Source organism: Lichenostomus cassidix, chromosome 21 (genome assembly GCF_008360975.1).
Source record: "Lichenostomus cassidix isolate B80296 chromosome 21, HeHo_3.0, whole genome shotgun sequence".
Taxonomy (NCBI): Eukaryota; Metazoa; Chordata; class Aves; order Passeriformes; family Meliphagidae; genus Lichenostomus; species Lichenostomus cassidix.
Genome location: NC_139501.1, coordinates 6,750,660 through 6,769,999, shown reverse-complemented (window position 1 = coordinate 6,769,999; position 19,340 = coordinate 6,750,660). Strand labels below are relative to the sequence as shown.

At 48.4% G+C, this 19,340-nt stretch overlaps 2 protein-coding genes across 11 annotated transcripts in view; one reads left to right on the top strand and one right to left on the bottom strand.

Annotated features, from left to right (window-relative positions):
• TMCO4 (transmembrane and coiled-coil domains 4) overlaps positions 1–14,809 on the top strand; it is a 37,129-nt gene extending 22,320 nt beyond the window's left edge. For 3 of the 5 annotated variants that reach the window (XM_085080071.1, XM_085080069.1, XM_085080067.1), the window contains exons 13-14: positions 2,776–2,893; positions 14,089–14,809. In XM_085080071.1, the coding sequence (XP_084936197.1) occupies positions 2,776–2,893; positions 14,089–14,421 (451 nt within the window). In that variant the 3' untranslated portion in view covers positions 14,422–14,809. Of the gene's footprint in view, positions 1–2,775; positions 3,000–14,088 lie in introns of all 5 variants that reach the window. The other 2 variants (XM_085080068.1, XM_085080070.1) reach the window with 2 other exon arrangements.
• The window catches only part of HTR6 (5-hydroxytryptamine receptor 6), a 119,197-nt gene continuing 111,564 nt past the window's right edge, over positions 11,708–19,340 (bottom strand). For 5 of the 6 annotated variants that reach the window (XM_085080076.1, XM_085080074.1, XM_085080072.1 and 2 more), the window contains exons 3-4: positions 18,195–18,353; positions 11,708–17,929 (exon numbers count right to left, since the gene is read on the bottom strand). In XM_085080076.1, coding sequence (XP_084936202.1) covers positions 17,546–17,929; positions 18,195–18,353 — 543 coding nt within the window. In that variant the 3' untranslated portion in view covers positions 11,708–17,545. The remainder of the gene's footprint in view (positions 17,930–18,194; positions 18,354–19,340) is intronic. The other variant, XR_014856145.1, reaches the window with a different exon arrangement.

Sequence of the window (19,340 nt, the reverse complement as noted above, 5' to 3'; positions counted from 1 at the left end):
AGCCTCATCCCTCCAGGCCTCTCCCTCAGATCCATGGGAGGTGACAGCTTCAGGAGGCACTTGAAGACTGACCCAGCTCTTGGCTCTTTGTGACACTGGAAGTGTGAGGTGCTCCACATGTAGGTCCTGTTCATAGAGGGACAGTGTTCTACCACTCACATCCTAAAGCTGGGTCAGTGTGTTGTGTGTGTAATCTGATATATTCTGAAACCCCTTCAAATCTCAGCTTTATGTGAAGGACTACAAATACAGCAGTTAAGTTTACTGACTTAAAGAATGGGAATTAAAATCCATCAAAGCTTTAAGACACAGTTCATTTGTGGCTTCTCATGGGGAGCAAGATGTGAAAATCACAATGCAAGGGAAGGAGCTCAAGCAAATTGAAGGTTTTTATATCTGGTTTCTGGTCAGGATAGTCCATTAAGGATATATAAGGATATTTACTTACAAAGGAAGAATAGCTGGAATAGCTGTAGCAAATTTAGTAAGGATGTGAAAGAATATAAAGATTGCTTTCAAAACGAAAACCACATTTAGAAACATTTTAGACATAAAAGCAGACAATGTTGTGCAGAGTTGTGGGAGCTGCTGGCTGGGAAGACAGAGGTTCAGAGGCTTAGAAGAACTGAAGCAATCTCAGAAAACCCATTAAGTATTCAAGTGACGGCTTCAAACCTAATGACTGTGTCTTGGAAGATAATTGTGGCAGGAGCACTGCTCACCGGCACAATTAGATAAGGGGGAATTAAAACCAAGGAATACAGCAGGGAAGACTAAAAGCGTGGGGAAATAAATTGAGAAATAACCAGGCAAGAAGATTAGCAAAGAACCTGCAAGTCAAGACAGTTTAGAAAGCTGTGAGCCCTAGGGTTAAGGACAGGTAAAAATGCTGCTGGTGTTTTCCAGGCACACATCCATAGGAATACCTACACACATATATGGAAGGTGGGGAAGTATCGTGTTACTGTGCTTCTAACAGAGTGTTCTAACTTAAAAAGAAGAATTAAATAAATGAATTAAAAGTATTTAAGGTTAATACAACAAATTATCAATCCTATATCTCAGCTAGGCTGGAAATTGTTGCTTTTGTCTTCTTTGGATCTCAGAATTTTCAGGGATGCCATATGTAAACACCACTTGCAGTGTTTCTTCATGTGGCATAAGGAAAGGCAGTTGCTGCCTCCCTGGGAGTGCTCTGAGCTCCTCCAAGAAGCTATAAGTGATAAAAATCACTGCACTTAACTGGGTTTACCTGGCAAATATTGTTCTTCCCTGTGTTCTACAAAAATCAATTTCACTGTGAAAAGCTCAGTGTATCCATTTCCTGTAACACACACACACACATACAAAAAGATCTTATTATAGTGCCTAAGCCTTCCTGTGCTGTTGGAATAAAATACAGTACGTGTGTGTGTGTGTGTGTGTGTGTGTGTGTGTGTGTGTAGGGGGTTATTCAGGTAACATGAGGGGCAGCTAGAGGGGGAAACTGAGAGCCATGGGGAATTTCTGTGAGCGTTGAGATATGAGAGGAGGGTTATACAAACATTTTGTGGTAAGGCCTCACCTGATTCTGATTTCTCTGGTCTCTCACTGCTGCAAAGGGTGGCCTCATTCTGTCACTTCAGGAATAACTCTGTTTAGGTCAGATGAATTACACTGAATGGAATTCTTGCAAGATCAGATTTGTTGAGCCCAGTTGTTGAGCTTAAGTCCTTGCTCTCCTTTGGCTTTGGAACATGAGGGGACAGGGTGAGTGAGAGCCCTGTTAGCTGTCAGAGCTGTCCCCTCCCACTTAACAGCAGGGTTTCGAATTCCCAGTGGGAAACCTCACCCAGAACAGCTGGACTGGCTCAGCTTTTGAAAGAACCCATGCCTGAGTAGCGTGGATGTGTTGTAAAGGTTTTGCAGGGCTCTGTGTAGACTTACAACGCCTAGTGTGGATTATTTGGGACTAGCCATGAATGGGCACTGTGAAGGAGCATTTCACCTGATGTCATCACAGAGCACAAATTCCACTCCTATCCCACTTAAATCTGCTCTCAGTGGCATTTTGGTGTCCAGATTTTGTGCTGTTGCTCAGCACAGAAGAGTTTTGTATTTCCCTCTCTCCTCATGCCACAGTATACCCTGAAACTGTCACAGTGACTTACAGCACTGGTTTAGAGTGGGAACAAACTCTTCCTAGTTCTGTCACTGAAACCATGTGTTTCTACAGTACCTATAAATCAGGAGTACTCCCAGGAGCTTCACAGTTGATATTTATGTCACAACATCAGGGTTGTAGATCTCATCACCTTTATGGCTTTGTGAGCTGGAGAACCTATCAGTACATGAAAAAGGTGAAATATTGAATAATCAATGTGCAATCCCTACGCAAACACAGAAATAAACAGAAAGGTAAAGAGACTACACCCACGGATCAGAATTCAGTTCAGACTTGCACTCATGTCCTGGGAACCTGCCTTGAATCCAGTGATTCCTGGTGTCATTCCAACATCACACAGAGCTGCAGCAGCTCTTGGTCCAGACATCACTGTGCTCCCCAGCCCTTTCACTCTTCTCGTGGTCTGAGTAGTAACACATTGGAAGAGTTCCAGGCCAAGCTGGACAGGGCTTGGAGCAACCTGGGATAGTGGAAGGTGCCCATGCCCATGGCAGGGGATGGAACTGGAAGAGCTTTTAGGTCCCTTCCAACCCAAACTGTTCTGGAATTCTTTGATTCCACGTTGCATTGGTTGGGCAGCAGGACTTTTTCCCACTCTTCTCTGCTTCCAGGGGGGACTGGCTGCTGAGCTTTGTATACAGAACCTCTTCTGTCCAGCTCAACGTCGCAGGCCTCCAGCCAGTTGACCTGGATGACAGGCGGATGGTGAACATGGACCTCTCCTCTGTGGTAAATTCTGATACTCTCATTTTTAATCCATCATCCTTTCCTTGCAGCACTGTAACCCCACACTCACTGTGTAGGAGAAGCTGGGGACTGAAGAGAGCCCCTCCAGGTACACTGTGGCTCTCTTCTGTCTTTGAGGGAACTCTTACCCACCCTTCCCTTGGGATTTTGTTGGCCCAGCTAGCACTCAGCATTGAGCAAAACAATGAGAATTGACCTGTCCTGTTGGATATGTTTGGATTTTTTTGATTCTGGCATATCTCATACTGGAGATAGAAAATGCTATTACTCCTCAAGAAGGGCCTTGCTGTCATAAAATCATGGAATGGTTTGGGTTGGAAAAAGCCTAATCCCAGCTCCTGTGAGTGTGGATCCGGAGGAGGTAGGATCAGCAGCTGGAAAACGTGGATCTCAAACACGCGCCTGCACAGCAGGTGCAGCTCACAATCTTATCTTGGTGGAGCCTTCCACACTGCTCAGGTTCATCCAGGGCCAGGTTCCTGGCCCTTGTACCTTGGTCCCCAGGGCTGCGGGAGCCGGAACTGGTTTGGAATTACAGATGCCCTGTGATAGCAACGGTTGGTTTGCCAGGTTTTGCTGCCTTTTCCGAGTGTGTGTCTCCAGGAAACAGGGAGAGATTCACTGGTGTATCTGGGAAACATTTAGTTTCCTCAAAGCTATCTGGTGTCATTAGTGATAAGCCACTGTCAGAACATCTGGCAATATATCTAAGCAATATTCAACTCAATTATCTTAAACTCATCACCGCATTGCTGTCTCTTCTACAGAAGAAGTGAGCCCTTCCACACAAATTTACCTTGTGTATCCATATCCATGGAAATCTTGGACATATCATTGTGTTTTTTTCATATCTTAGTGTTTTAATTCATTGTTTACTCTTTGCAAACTGGAAGGTGCTCAGCACAAAGCTCAGGATACTTCCATGGTCGGTGTTCCTGCTGTGATTCTTCCCAAATGTCCCCACAAGCTGGCTGGGACTGTCAGTGTTGCTCTGGCGCCAAAGCCACTTTGAAGAGGTTTCAGATTTTTTGGAGCACCAGCTTGCTAAGCCTATAAATACCCAACTGTTCTCAGCTCGTTTCATTCATGATAACTGAGCTCTGCACAGCCCTTGCCAGCACACACAGGGCTTGGTGGTGAGCAGAGAGAACAGACACTTGGAGGAACAAAACAGAGGCTTCCCAGGAGGAAGGGGTTTAGTGGAGGCTTTTAAACATGGCCCATGCATCTTTGCATCTCTCTGGGTTGTCAGCATTTCCACACACTCCCACATCCATATTCTCACTGTCCCCAAAGCTGCCAGTACTCATTTGCTCTCTGACATCTGTTGCTGGCATGAAAATGGCCCAAGATGCCAAGTGGTGGCACTGGAGTGACATCTCCTGTCAGTCAGTCCATGTCACCCCTCTCTTTCTGAGTTCTCTTCAGAGACCCTCCTTCTATTGACCCTCTGCTTCCTGAAGCATGAAACCCCCTGGAGCCCTGCACACTTCATCCTGCCTGGATCACAGCAGCTTCTCCATTCCCCTCAGAGGAGCAGGATTTACATTTCAGCTGAATGAATAATGTTTGCAGAGCTGCTCTCTGCTCATCTCCCAGAGCTCTGTCTGCATCCCGGCTGCCTGGTGCCAGCAGTCAGTGCCAGTGCTGCTCTCCTTCAGAAGGAGCTGACACTTCCTTCATCTCACTGCAAAGCTTTGGGGAGGAAAAATGTGTGTTAAGTAGGTGTCATTGCCTTGATCCATTTTCCAGACCACAGGAAGAAATACTGTGCATTGTGGTGAATATTTTAGAAATACAAGGAGCAAGAATGGAGAAGGAAATATCCAGGGGCAATATTTTTTAAAGTGGCAAGAAAGCAAAGATGGATTTTGCTGCAAGTATAGTGCAGTAGCATAACAGAAAAATACATATTGATATTTTGAGCTATACAGAGATATAGGTATTTTTTTTATGGGGACCAGCTCCATCCCTGCAGATGCCCTTGTTGGAGGTCCCTGTGAGTGTCCTGCCAGGAGAAGGACAAGCTGTGATAGAAGAATAAAGTGTAGCTGATGCAAAGGTGCTCAGCATGAAAATATTACAAAGACAGCATCAGTATTTTTTGCATCTCCCAGTATATCCATAATGAAAACTGGACTGGATCCAGACAGCTTGGTTCTCTTTGCTGTGGTAGCACCAGAATTCTCAAATGAGTGGAGGATTAGGAGCCCTCAGTACAAACAGGAATTCACCTCTGAGGCCTCCATCTCATGTCTGTCTTGATTAGTGTGTTTTTTATCTGACTGTCAGTAAAAAAAAAAACCAGAAAGAAATGTCCTCCCACTCGGCAAATGCAGTTATAAAATCCTTCCTCGTGGTTACAATGGGGCTGATTTATTCCGTAGATTTATTTGACAGCACCTGTTAGAGACCAAGGAAGTCGTGGAGCTGCAGTGGATTATCCTGATTGATTGCTGTTTGTTCCCAGGGAAGCTTGTTCAGTATAGTCTGAATTAACATTTGAATATTGCAGAACTGCTCAAGGAGCACCTTCAGGGAGGCTCAGGAGTCAAGAACAAGTCAGGAACGGGTGTTTTTAATTTTTTCTGGCAGTTTATCAGGAACAGGAATCACGGGTGAACTTGCAGGTTTAGAGGCAGTGGGAGTGTGTGACTGAAAGTCCAGTGGAGAGCAGGGATGGATCATAGAATCATGGAATTGGTGAGATGGGAAAAGCTCTCAGGAGACCATTGAGTCCAGTCATTCCCTCAGCACTGCCAAGGCCACCACTCACCCATATCCCCAAGCGTCACATCCACACAGCTTTAAATGCCTCCAGGGATGGGAATTCCATCCTTGCCCCGGTGCCAGGGCTGAACAGCCCTTTCCATGGAGAAATTTTCTCTAATATCCAATCTAAATGTCCTCTGGCACAGATTAAGGCTGTTTCCTCTCATCCTGTCACTTGTCACCTGGTAGAAGAGACCAGCCCCCACCTGGATCCACCCTCCTGTCAGCTCTCAGAACAGGGACCAAAAGGCAGTCAGGTACAATACTGTAAGAAAGTCTAAATTTTGTGAAATCTAACTGATTTGGCACTCCTTGTGAGTCAGGCTTTTTTTCTCCAAACACATAAATTATGGGTTTTTTCCCACTGTATTCCCAAGACTTGCAGCAAAGAATTAATTGTGGTTACAAAATGCAGATTAATTAAGAGCCCTGGGGAGTTGGAAAGGCAAAAAAAGGTTGCCAGTGTCTCACTGCTCCTTTGTTTCACTTGTTCCCAGTGAGCAGTGCCACCTCCCCAAGGACAGGATCAGAGGAACAAGAATTTGGAGCAGAACTCACCTTCAGGCAGCTGCCTGGAGGAGCTGGGGGAGTCCCTCTCCCTTCATGGGGACAGGCAGGGCTTTGTGGACACAATTCCATCTGTCTGTTAGGCTGTGAGGTCACACAGGTGGCTTCTACACTCCTGGAATCACCAGTAGCTTCATCTTCTATTCTCCTTCTTGCTGTTGATTTGGGAGCTCCAAGAATCCCACATTAAATACATATTCAATATGCTTTTCCCTTTGGGACACAAGCAAAGGATGCTGACAGTGTCACTATATTAGAACAGAGGAAGAAACTGAAAAAGCTTTTCCAAAAAAAAGTGCAAACAAGGCCATTAATAACTTGCAGTGTGTTTTTGCTGTGTGGCTGACAAACCTCAAAGGCTGATGTTCCTCCTCGCTCCAGCACACACGGATTGCTCAAGCTGGATGTGCTTTTTGGGAGCCTGGGGATGCTCAGCTGTTTCTGAAGGCAGAGGGAACCATTTTAGAGGGCTGTTATTTTATAAGGCTGGTGCCCAAATTCCCACATGCCCTGCACAGGGAACCAACGGGGTGCCCCAACTTCCTGCAGATTTACAGGAGGGATTTTCCCATTCCCCCGGGGTGCCTGGAAGGTGTGTATCCTTCCACCAGGGACTCCCACCTTTCTGCTGGACTGTGTACAGTGTTCACAACCCCCAGCTACCCTGGGCAGGGCTGAATTCCTGGGACAGTACCTTCTCCTTGGGAGGAGCTGAGGTGGCCAAGTGCCACATTTGAGGGATTCACGGGTGGTTTTTATTTCCATCCAACACAATCCAAGAGAGGAAATTCACTATTCCTTTGCAGAACCAGCACAGCTGTGATGCCATCAAATCTTTCTCCCGTGGAATGCAACAGTTGGCATCACCAATCCCCTTTGATAGATTTTCTCTTCCCCCTTGGAGCACTTTGCATGTGGAAATGGGACAGTTCCTGCAAGTGCAAGCACTGCTCTCCTTGCTCTTCTCTAGTTTGCAGTGAGCAGGTCTGTAGCTGTTTGCTTTGCAGGCAGCCTTCCCCCTCCCAGCCCTTCCTGGAGCAAAGCAGTGGGAGTTTTCCCAAAGCACTGTGCAGTTGGATTCTACAGGAATGGCCACCCAGAGCCCAGAGAGGTGAATTAAGGATAGAGAATTCAGGTTTTCATTTCCTGTCTTCTGCTGGAACACGAGTGCTGATTCTGTATCATTTTTCTGCTCCCTTTGAGCTCCCTTTCTGACCTCCTCAGCTAAAATGGAAACAGAATCCCAGCTCAGCAGCCAATTAAAAGTGTTAATCAAGGGGAAGGTTGACTTTGCTGACACCTTGTGCACATCATGTGTTTGAGATCCTGCAATTAGAGCAGCTGAATTATTGATAGGAGCTGAATGTCACTGAAATACCACAAAGGTGTCACTGCCCCAGTGACGATGAGGGAAGGCAATGGCTGCAAATCCCTGTGTGGTGGATTTGTAGGACAGCACATGGCTGAAGAGAGACGTGGCACTACTCCACAGCTCTTGGAATTTCCCAAATGCCCAAGACTTCTTGCTCAGACAAGTTACTGCTGTCAGCTTGTGAGAGATAAGTCAGAACAGGTCATTGTCCACAAAACCAGCAAAAATTCCTTAAGGATTCCTGGCGACCTTGTTTTGTGGAGTTGGGCTGAGAACCTGGTTTGAAAACAGCAGAGATGGTAATGTCTGAGCTGCCAGATCTTGTGTATTCCTGGAGCAGGATGGGTAGAGGAAGGGTGACAATCCCTATGGGTGTTACAGGAGTCACCCTCTGATTCAGGCCTGTCCTGATGCATCCCTCTGGTTATGGACACTGAACCTCATCTCAATGTTTTCATGGGAAGTCCTGAAAAATTGTCCATAATCACGGTGTGATCAACCTGGCCAATATTTTGGGTCACTAGTGGCCTGCTGTGGTTTCTAGTGTCAAACCCCAGGGTCCCCTAAGCTCATTCTAGGAGCACTCCAGTGTGTCAGTCCAGTCTTTATTTTTGCCCTCCATGGCCCAAGACATTATGTTCAAATTATTCCCCTGTGATAATTATATGCACAGTTTATGCTGGGCCTTTAAAACACTCTTTAAACCATCAAATTTAAATAATTTCCACTTGGATTAGTACCAAAGAATGCGTATTTAATTATAGCTACCTTATAAACGAGTGGCGGTCATTGGGCAGGGCATCCACAAAAAACAGTCCACAGCAGTTCCACAAACAGTTAAAAATTAATGGAAGAGCTGTTTCATTCAATGGGATGGCTTGGTGTGCTTTACCTGGGAACAGAGGAACATTGGTGAAAGCCCTTGAAACTCGTCCAAGGACTCTCATTAATTGGGAATATTAATTCCTAGTTTTGTCCTGCCTGTTGTCGCTGATGTACAGCTGCTCTCCCTCTCATCCCTTAGACTTCCAGAACTTGATTCCTCCATTTGCTTCCTGTGTTTTCTTGTTATATTCTGTGTTTTACTCCTCCCCATCACCCTCGTGGAATTGCTGAAGGTAAATTGAGAGTAACGCTGGCAGAGATTTTCAGCAGTGGATGAATCCAGCAGAAGCCAGTGATTACTCAGAATTTTCAGCGTTGATCACAAAACATATCAAAGTTTGATGGAAAAAACTCTTGGAAAGAGCTCTTGCCTTGGTGTGGAATTGCCTGAGGGTGTTTGAGGGAAACATCCGTCAATTACCACCCCAGAGGGGACAATGGCTAGATCAGTCCATTGTGGATGAAAGATGATTGCAGGGAAAAATTACAGTCTAGCTCAAAAACTATCGCTGCAATGAAAGAACTTTTACCAGTCAAGCGAGTTTTAAAATGGGAAGAAAAATAAGAATTGAGTGCCTTAATCTGTCCACAAGGACTGTGATTGTGTGAAGAGATGATGTGAAAGCAAAGTCTCTGAGCCTCAGCAGAATCATGTTCCAATCTTTATTCCCTCAGTTTGTCAGAGCAGAAATAGAAGCATTAAAGAGGAATAATGCAAATGTTATTGACAGGATTTCCAAAATAAATTCAGTTCTCTCAGTTTTTCTTAAAATATATTTTTATTGGTTTCTCCAAGACTGCTGGTGCCCCGGATACACCATTGCTGCAGGTACCAATTTCAATTGGTGAATTTAGTCAATTTTTAAATAAATCCATTTAAATTGCAGTTTCTGAATAAGTGGATGTATTCACTGTCCTCACTTCAGGAAAACATTGTTTCCTAAGAATCCAAACAGAAGAATTTTATTCCTATTCTAACTTCAGTCAGCCACAGCCTCTGTCAAGGTTTGGTGAATGTTTTCTGGTTCCTGCTGTAGAATCTGCTCTGCCTCTGGATTTTCCAGCTTCTCTGCCCAGGCAGCATCAGGGCTTTGCCATGAGGTGCCAGAAAACTGGGAAAGAGCCAGGACATTTTCTGCCAGACTGAGAGTTAGGATTGTTCATCCTGGAGGAGAAAAGGTTCTGGAGAGACCTTAGCGCCCCTCCCAGTGCCTAAAGGGCCTGAAGGAGAGCTAGAGAGGGACTTGGGACAAGGGCCTAGAGTGCCAGGACAAGGAGGAATGACTTCCTACTGCCAAAGAGGTCGGATGGGATATTGGGAAGAAAGTCCTCCTTGTGAGAATGGTGAGGCCCTGGCACAGGTTGCCCAGAGAAGCTGCAGCTGCCCCTGGATCCCTGGAAGTGTCCAAGACCAGGTTGGACAGGGCTTGGAGCAGCCTGGAATAGTGGAAGGTGTCCCTGCCCATGGCAGGGGTGGAGTGGGATGAGCTTCAAGGTCCATTTCAGCCCAAACCATTCTGGGATTCTGGATGCCCTCTGTCATGCAGGATGTATCCAGACTTGGAATTACAGCTTACGCTGACATGTGGGAATATCTGTGACCGGAGGAGCCTGCTAGCTTGGCAGTGCTGACTGGATTTTGAGGGATAACCTGGCAGAGCCTGGGAGCCCTGCAATCCATCAGACTGTGCCACCATTTGGGCTGTGTGGGTTCAGAGGCAGCCTCCAGAACTGAGTTTTTGGAAAGCAAAAGTGACATTTGAGCGTCTTCCCTTCTGTACTGACAGCTCCCGGAACTGGCAGTTCAGTTCAGAGCAGGGTTGGACTCCAGTGCTTTTCCTGGACAACACATTCCCTGGAGCTTTGGGAAAGGGAGGGTAAACAATAACAATACACAGAGGTGCTGAGCTGGCTCTGCAGTTTGATTTCACTCTGAGTGTGACACACAGGGCAGGTGAGGGCTCCTGGAACGTGAGCTGTGATTATCCACTGAGCCCTGGAACCTGCAGCTCACTCCAAGAACTCCTTCACCCCCCACAAAATACCATTTTCTATGAAAACAGACAGTATTTGCCAAAAGGTAATCCTGAAGGATCCCCTCCAAGGTTGTTGCTGGTCCTGCTGAAATAGCCAAGCTCTGCAGACACGTTTGAGCTTGAGGGAATCTTTTGCTGCAGAATAAAGTTGCTCTTCGGATGTGATGGGCTCAAAACACATCAAAGCAGTGAAATTCTCAGGTATATGAGTGACCTGTGTATTCTCCACCACTCTGCTTGCCTCTGCAGTGATTCCCTGTGTATCCATAGGGTGTTTGGTGAGGGGGAGCAGGAGGGGGGCACAGCTGAGCTGCCCTGTCCTTCACCTGCCCACAGGGAGCAGAGGGGTGAGAGATGCTTGGCTGAGCTCCAGCAGTTCTGCAACCCTCCAAATGTGGGGCATTTGGAGCCAAGTGCGCTCCTGTGTTGGCTGCTCGGGATGGGTGGAGAATCTTTTATGGAAGGGCACTGGGCAGAATCTGAAGGTTCTTGGCTCTGGAGTGAGTAATGAAGTGTTATCTCTCTGTGTCAAGCCTGTGACATCAGTGTTGTGACATCAGTGTTGTGATGTCAGTGTTGTGACAGAGTCGCGCCTGTGCCCGTGTGAGTCTATGGCAGAGCCAGGATCGTGTGGAATGTCTCTTTTCTCCCAGCCCTTCCTCTGCACTCCCCTGGGCAGCACCCCCTCCAGGACACACTGTGTTCCTGTGGGTCAAACGGGAGAGAAGCTGGGATTCTTAATCCTCTGTATCCAACAGAAACACTTCCCTGTCAGTTTAATCATTGCAACTGATGGTGCTCAGGGACATTTTTAGATACTTTTGGGTAGATTTGTACTTGAAAACCTTTCCAAATGTGCTGAGCTGACTGGCTGACAGATACCCCTGGGCAAAGCCATCAGCTTTATCCCCTGGAGATCCGCCAGCGAAGTGCTGGAATCCCACGGCAGCAGCAGTGCCAGAGGCAGCTACTCAAGGGTTCCAGTGAATCAAAGCAACCATAAAGTCAAAAAAAGCCAAATAAAGTCAATATTCAGAAGTCACCTGAACACCCCACCCCACTGCCCTTACAACAAGCAGAAATGTATTTGCTCTGGTGCTGAGCACACTCTTCCTTTTGTCCTGAAGTTCCCCCTGCACTTTGTTCTGACAAATATTAAAGTAGTTCTTTATTTCCCTTTAAAGTTTTTATTGATAATATTGAGGATGTTCCCCTCCCATCTCCAGCACCACCTACCCAGGAGAGGAATTCAGGTGTTCAGACTGAAGATGAAAACAGGCTTTAGAGAGCTGGGATTGCTGGATTTTCCCACCAGGATGGCTTTAACGTGGCAAGGCAGTTTGCTGTTCTGCTGGTGGCTCAGTACAGCAGAGAAGAGTCCTCCCTCCTCTCACAATTCTCGGGGGTTGCACTGATCCAGCTTTATGGAATTCTCTCCTGGGCTATCCTGGAGACAGGAGTGAGTTTCCTTGGAAGAGATTTAGCAGAGCTGCAGTAGGGACAGACTCTCATGAGGCCTCAGCTTCTCTTACAGCTGCATGAGCTCCTCAGAATGGCTCATACCCAGCATCTCTCAGGGATTGTGGTGCTAAGGGAAGAGGAATTCTCTGTGGTTTTAGTGGAAGCTGCTGGGTACTGAAGAGTAATGAAAATCAGTCCTTAGGGTGGCAAAGGAAATTTGTTCTCTCTGACTAATGACTCGGTAACAAGAGGCTGAGAATTCCCAAGCCAGGGCAGGCAGATGGTGTGACTGGAGAGGTTCTGAATGCAGCAAACCTGCAGCAGAAAGCCTTCAGCCTCTGATCCCAGTAACTCCAGTTCCTTCCTGCCTTTTCCCACCTTGCCCAAGGCCATGCTCATTCCTTCCTCCAGCCCTCCTGAGTGAGCAGTAAAACATTGTACTTTTGCAGAAGACAATGTCCATGGTTTGCAGTCCTTCCATGGTTATTTTAATTAACTAATCTGTTAAAACATAGAGAGCCCATTGAGCCATCTGGAGGGATTCAAGTCACATATTTGTGTTTCTGGTGTGCTGATTAAATCCTTCAGTTTGCTCCAGGCCCTCAGTGCAGCCAAATGTCTCCCTCAAAACTGCTTCACACCAACAGCTTAGGGGGTTGGATTTGTGGAGAAAGAGTTGTCTTTAGCTTTGGGAGAGTTGTGCTGGGAACCCTGGTGCTGGCATGGCCATGAATCCCAGAAGGGTTTGGGTTGGAAGGGACCTTAAAGCCCATCCAGTGCCACCCCCTGCCATGGGCAGGGACACCTTCCACTATCCCAGGCTGCTCCAAGCCCTGTCCAACCTGGCCTTGGACACTTCCAGGGATGGGGCAGCTGAAGGATTGCTCTGGCACCAGGCAGGTACGAGCAGGAGACAAGCAGAGGTCCAGGGCTGGTGTCTTTACAGAGTTCTGTGAAGAGCTCTCACTAGCATCATCCCTTCCTGGGGGAGTCATCCCTGTGTCTGGGAAGCAGGAAACCTGGGACTAAGGTTACAGGTATTCCCTGCTGTGGAAATTCCCTAATTTCTAGCAAGGTTTGGGAAAATAAAAGGCCGAGACAGCTCTCTGGCTGGGTCAGAAAGGATTTAAACTGCTAAAATTTGGTTTTACCGGAGATGCTGAAATACCTGGGGATGCTGTTTGTACATCAAGTGCTTGAGACACCTGGAATGGGGAAGGAATTTCAGCCTCTCCAGCCATGTGGCCTTTAGCATCAAGAACAATCTCCTGCAGAGGAGATTTTCTTTCCTCATGGGCTGTGACTGGAAGGGAACTTTCCAACATCCATCTCAGAAGGCGTTATCTTATTGTGGAACTCATCTTACAATAAAACTGTCTGGGTTTTTGCACGTACTCTTGACCTTTATTTGTTTTATGAACCCATAACTTCTGGGCTCCCGGTTTTATATGGGATGGAATGGATAAGTGCAGCTTCCAGCCAAGAACCTCAGCTTGGTAGCTGTGTGAGGTTTAATGACTGTGTCCTAATTTAAATAAGATAATCCTGGCTTTTACAAGGGAGCTGAGGCACCTGGAGGACACCTTTAGCAAGAGCAGGCAGCTGAGTTAAGAGAACTCCTCTCCTGCCTGGGTGTTTCTTCCCATGGCAGAACTCCTCCTCTCACCCTTCTGGCACCCAGGATTTGGGGGTTGGAACTCAGCCAGGTCCAGGCTTTTAGACATCTCAGAGGAAAAGTCATCCAGACCAGTGTGTACCCCAAAGCTGCAGCCACATCAGCCTGGTCGATGGACACCTGCACTCACCCAGTGGAGGAAACACCACCCCTGGAAGTGTTCAAAACACGTGTGGATGTGGCACTTGGGGACATGGGTTAGTGTTGGCCTCAGCGTGATGGATTGATAATCATAAATATATTTTCCAACCTTAACAATTCCATGATTCTGTGATTTTTTCTGACCTCATTCTTTCCATCTGTCAGAGCCAAACCCAAGTGTCTCGGCAGTGGTGGCTGTTGGGATGAAGGACGTGGCTGAGCTGGATCCCTGTGGGTTCCCCACTCACAGGATTCTTGTTCCCTGCAGGTAAACGGCCACCTGGACTACATGAAGCAGATGGACACAATCCTAAAAGCTGTGGGCATTAGAACCAAGGAATGCCAGCTGGAAGAGAAGGGCAGTGGCAGTCTTTTCTCCCCTCAGGCCAAGAAATCCCAGCGGGCAGCTGGCAGTGAGGCTAGGGGAGAGGAAAACACCAGGAGAGAGGAGGATGAGGCTGAGGGTGAGGCTCTTCCAGCCAGCTGTGCTCACCAACAGGATTCCTCCAGCTCTTCCCTGGGACAGCCCTCGCTGCCCTGCCCGGACTGCTCACACAGCAGGGACAGCAAGGACCAGGCAGCGGGGAAAGGAGCAAATTAGGGCAGAGCTGCTCAGCCAGCACAAAAACTGCTGTCGCAGCACATCCGTGGCACTGGGATTCCCAGAGGATGGAGCTGGCGGAGCTGCAGCTGCAGTTTCCAGCCCCTCCAGAGAAAAGCGTGGCACTGGCATGGCACCGGATCAAAGCGTTTGGAGCAGCCGCCCACGGCACCTCCCCCAGGCGAGAGAGGGCTGATTCCTGCCTGAGTCTGCGCTGCTCCTCCGGAATCCGAGACAGATCCCATCCAAATCCTTGTGGGAAGCAGCTGTCCCCCTCGGCACCGTGTCCCTGCTGTGACTGGGGGAAGCAGGTGGCTCTGAGGGGATTTGAAGCATATCACAGAGAGGAGTTCATTTGTAGGAAATTAAAAACATTTTTTCCACTTGACATGAGTTTGGTTTGAAGATCTCATGTGTGTTCCAAGCTCTGCCTGCCCCACTCTGGATGGATCCACATCCGTGCTCTGGCTCTGCTGACCGGGAGGAGAAGGGCTTGGGCTGCCATTCTTCGTTCCCCCACCTGCTGCAGGTTTGCTGCCAGGGCTCAGACACTTTCTCATCTCTGAGACTGTTTCCCTGTCTCCAGGCTGATGTTGATGGGTGTTGGAGGCCCCATTCCTGTTAGAAATATGTTTGGGTGAAAGCAGCAGGAAAACCAAGGGGGTTTTGGATGGTTTAAAATTCCTCTGGGGCTCTCCAAGCCAGCAACCCACTGAGACTTTTCTTTTCAAAGACATCTCCAGCCTTAAAAGCCCCTCCAGACATATTTCTAATTGGCTTAGAATGAAACCAATACTTGGCACAGGCCAAACACGGATCTGTTTGATTTCTACCTCCTCCCATAAAAGTGAATTGGCTGCACTTTCTTCATCCCCTGTCTCAGAGTGGAGGGAAGGATCTGGCACTACATCCCCTTCCAGCACAGCTCCAGATCATTTGGGAATGATCCACATCTTCCATAAAAGCCCTTTTTCTGGCCTGTTTTCTGGCCTGCTACAAAACACATGTAGCAGGAGCATGGCAGGCAGGTAACCCCCTCTGACGGCACGTCTGCCCTCTATGCTTTGCCACAAGGGAGGGTTCAACTCTCCCACCCCCCACCTGGGGGTCCTGTTGACTCACGAGAGGGGAAATTGTGGGATTGCACCTTCCACTTTTGGTTCACACAGGGTTCTCCCCCTCCTGCTCCCTGACCCTGCAGACACCTTAATCCCCCCCCTCCTTCCATCCCCAGCTTCCTGCAAACCTTACCTGCAGCTCATTTCTCATGGGGTCAGACACAGCTGGGTTTGGAGGTGACGTCATGACCTAGCAGAGCACCATGGTTTGGATGCAGTACCTGGTGATTCCTCCCTAAATCCAGCATCCAAGGGGGCTCAGACCTGCCCAGCTCCCACCTGGAGCAGTGCCTCGCTGCAGAGATGGCAGGGACAGGCTGTGGGATCCCACAGGGAGGAGGCTGTTTTGCCAGCTGGTGTTGATGCTGTTGGCTGCAGGGATGGGATGGGATTTTTCTGCTCATCCCAGGATTTGTCCACAAGCAAATACTCAATTACACAGAACTTCCTGGATGAGACAGTATGGGATTATTGCTTTTGAATGTTTGGCTTGAAGAGGTCTCTCTCTCTCTCCCTCTCCCTCTCTCTCTCTCTCTCTCCATCTCCCTAAGCTAATTTGATCCTTAACAAATTTCCAGACTCCATGATGCGTTTTTCTGCTCCTTTTTAACTGGAGTTGTAGTCCAAGCTCGTATTTATATAAAGCCATTGTGGGAAGATGCATATCTTGATCTCGGTGCTGAGCACCAGCCCCAGACTCCATCTGTGGCAAAATGTATCAAACAGTTTGAGGCTTGAACCTGTGCTCTGCCCTCAGCGTGTCTCAGTCACTCATCTCTGGCTCCCAGGGGATTTGTGGCAAATAAATGCCAAATTGGTCATAAAAACTCCTGTTCAGTTCTGGAACATCTGTGGACAACATGGAAAGAAAACTACTGAGAGCAGCCTGGCATGTGGCTGCTTCTTCCAGCATGCCATATCCAGAGGATGCTCTGTGTTCTTTTGGATATTGGGGAGTTCCAGGTGCACAATTGTGGAAGTAGGCAGGAGGCTTGGAGGGAAGGGGTCCAGGGAGGGCACAGCAGCCAACTGCCAGCCCAAAGGCACTTAAGGCAGAATTTGTTAAAATAATTTATTTTATTGTTTTAAGTGCCGACTTGCCACATTTACTCACTGTTCCCTCTGCTTATGGCTCTGGAGAGGGAGCTGGAATTGTCATTTAAAATACAAAATTCCTTTAGAGTCTTATTTGAAGGGGGGAAAAGTGTATTTTCTAATTGCATCGTCTAGGACGTGATGGATTATTGGAGGGAAGTGTGATGGTCCTGTGCCAGGAGGGGGAAGCTGTGGGATGGAGGCAGTGAGAGGAGCTGATCCCGTTACTACTGTGAGACACCTACGGAGCCGCAGTCAGTCACACTCCACACCCCCACTGAGCATCCAAAAATCAGGGTTGGACATTCTGCACCAAATTCAGCCCCCGCAGCACAGCTCTGCATGACGAAACACGGCAGTGCCACCGAGCTGGGACTCACTGTGTGACAGGAACCTGAGACAGACACGACTCCAGCAAGGAGATCCAGCTCCGTGATGTTCCGTGGGCTGAAGCAGCCCCAAACCTCAGTGTTCCTGCTCAGCAGCCCAGACCTCTTGTCCATGAGCCACAGGATGTGTTTTCACCACTCCCCTCAGTGCACTTGGAGCAGATCTGCTGAGTTCTGTGTGTGCAAAACCAAGCCTTGGTTTGAGGTTAGGGATACAGAGGGTCTGGAGCCTGAGCTTCAGACTCACCAGAGATGGAATGGCCACGGGAAGGGTGAGGGGATGGTGATGATGAGCAAAGAAGGGATGAGAGAGCGACAAGGCAGGTTAATTCAGCAGCAACACGTGGCCTTGCACTGTTTGATCCTCCTCATGGTAGTGCCCGGGCCACCGACACCTCCATGAGCCACCCCATGCTCCGGAACAGGGAATTTGGGAGATAGCTTGCGGCAAATCAGCCCCAGAGGGTTTGTGCTGGGCTCCTGGGGGATCCTTCCCAGCACGCAGAGCCGTGTGAGCCCCGCTCAGGCCACAGGGGTGCCGAGCTGCAGCTCAGTGTCCGGGGGCTCTGCATCCCAAAGGCTGACGGAGCGGGCACCAGGGCCCAGGAGCAGCCTGGGGTCACTCCCTGGGGCCCCGGAGTCGATGGAGTCAGTCTCAGCCTGCAGGGTGAGGACATTCTTGAGGGACGTGGCAGCGCAGGGCCTGCTGTTGGAATTCCTCATGGACAGGGAGATGGCGCTGGGCCGCGGCTCCCCGGAGCGCTGGCAGCAGGGCAGGAATTTGCCCATGGCTCTCTTGAAGTCCCTCATGAAGAGCGGGTAGATGATGGGGTTCATGGTGCTGTTGCAGTAGCCCAGCCACGTCAGCACGTCAAAGAATCCAGCCGGGACACAGCCACAAACTGCCTGGGGAGACACAGCAGGGATCAGTGGTGTGTCCCACCTCAGCCCTGGCCCAGAGAGGTTTCCCGGACACACCAACATTCCCCTTCCAATGGAAGCATTCAAACCCCTTTTGAAAGGTTTTTTCCTGACTGTTGCTCCCTGAGGAATTGCATCTTTGGTCCTGGGGGTGTTCCAGCAAGACCTTCAGGTGCCTCCAATTGAACCCAGCTGGATTCCAAAGGAAAAGCTTTTGGCAACCCAACATAAAGCCCCCACAGGTTCTTACCTGCGTCACATTGGTGATGAAGAAGGGCAGCCAAGCCACAAAGAACATTCCCAGGAGGATGCCGAGGGTCAGGCTGGCCTTCAGAGCCTTCTTGCTGTGCTTGTTGGTGAACCTCCTGCTCTCGCTGCCGGCCAGGGGCTGGCTTGGTGCGCATGGAACCTGCGGCCAGAGACAGGGAGTGGTGGGCAGTGCTCCCCGGCACCAGCACTGACCTCTGCCCAAGAAAAGTGGCATTTGGTGCTCCAGATCCTGCAAAAACCTTGCCAGTAATTCCCTTCTCTGGGAGGCAGGAGCAGGGCATGCACCGCAGCCCGGAACCACAAATTAGGAAGAGGAAGCAATAGAAACCCTAACATTGAGAGCATTATTTTATTTAACATAGGGGTTGTCTCATTAGGCTGCTCTTTAGAGAAAAGCCCAGCTCAGCCCATGTGAGGATAAAGCCTGCCCTAAACAGGCAGCTCCAACAGCAGCAAATTAATTATGTTTTTAAAAGCAGGACAAGAAACATTTCAGCCTCCAAAAAGCATAACCCAGCCCTTCCATCGCCTCCTGCAATCAAAATTAAGTGATTATCTCAGCCCTCTGCTGTAATTAAGCAATGGCCTGTTGCCACTCAGCTTCCTGCCTAAAAAGAGAACAAAAATCTCTAAAATGAGAATGAAAAAGGTTAAAAGATGAAATTTGAGGGTTCCCTGGCTGATGCCTTGTTTCTCAGGCAATTTGAGGCTTCAAGGAACCTTTTGGGCCTCAGCTGAAAGACAGGGGGATGGATGTTGGTTTTCCATGGCTCAGCAAAGCCCCTGAGCGTCCCGAGTATGTTTGTGGAGTCCAAAAACCTGGCATCCCGCAAGAACATAAACATTTTATGATATTGTCTGTTTATTCTTTGGTTCTCCTTTTCCTTTTGACCGTCTGGTACAGCTTATCATGTGTGGGGGAGCTGGCCAGAGTCCTGGCTCTGCTCTCAGAGAGAACAAACTAAATCGAGGTATTTAGAGGCAATTAAGTTTGCCTTTTCCCTGTAGGATATGAGGTCAATAAAGCCTATTACAGGGAATTAAAGCTGTTAGATTTAGTGGCAATTACCTCCTCCTGGAGAAATACAAACAAGTGCAGCCACATTTTTGTTACAAAACCCACACG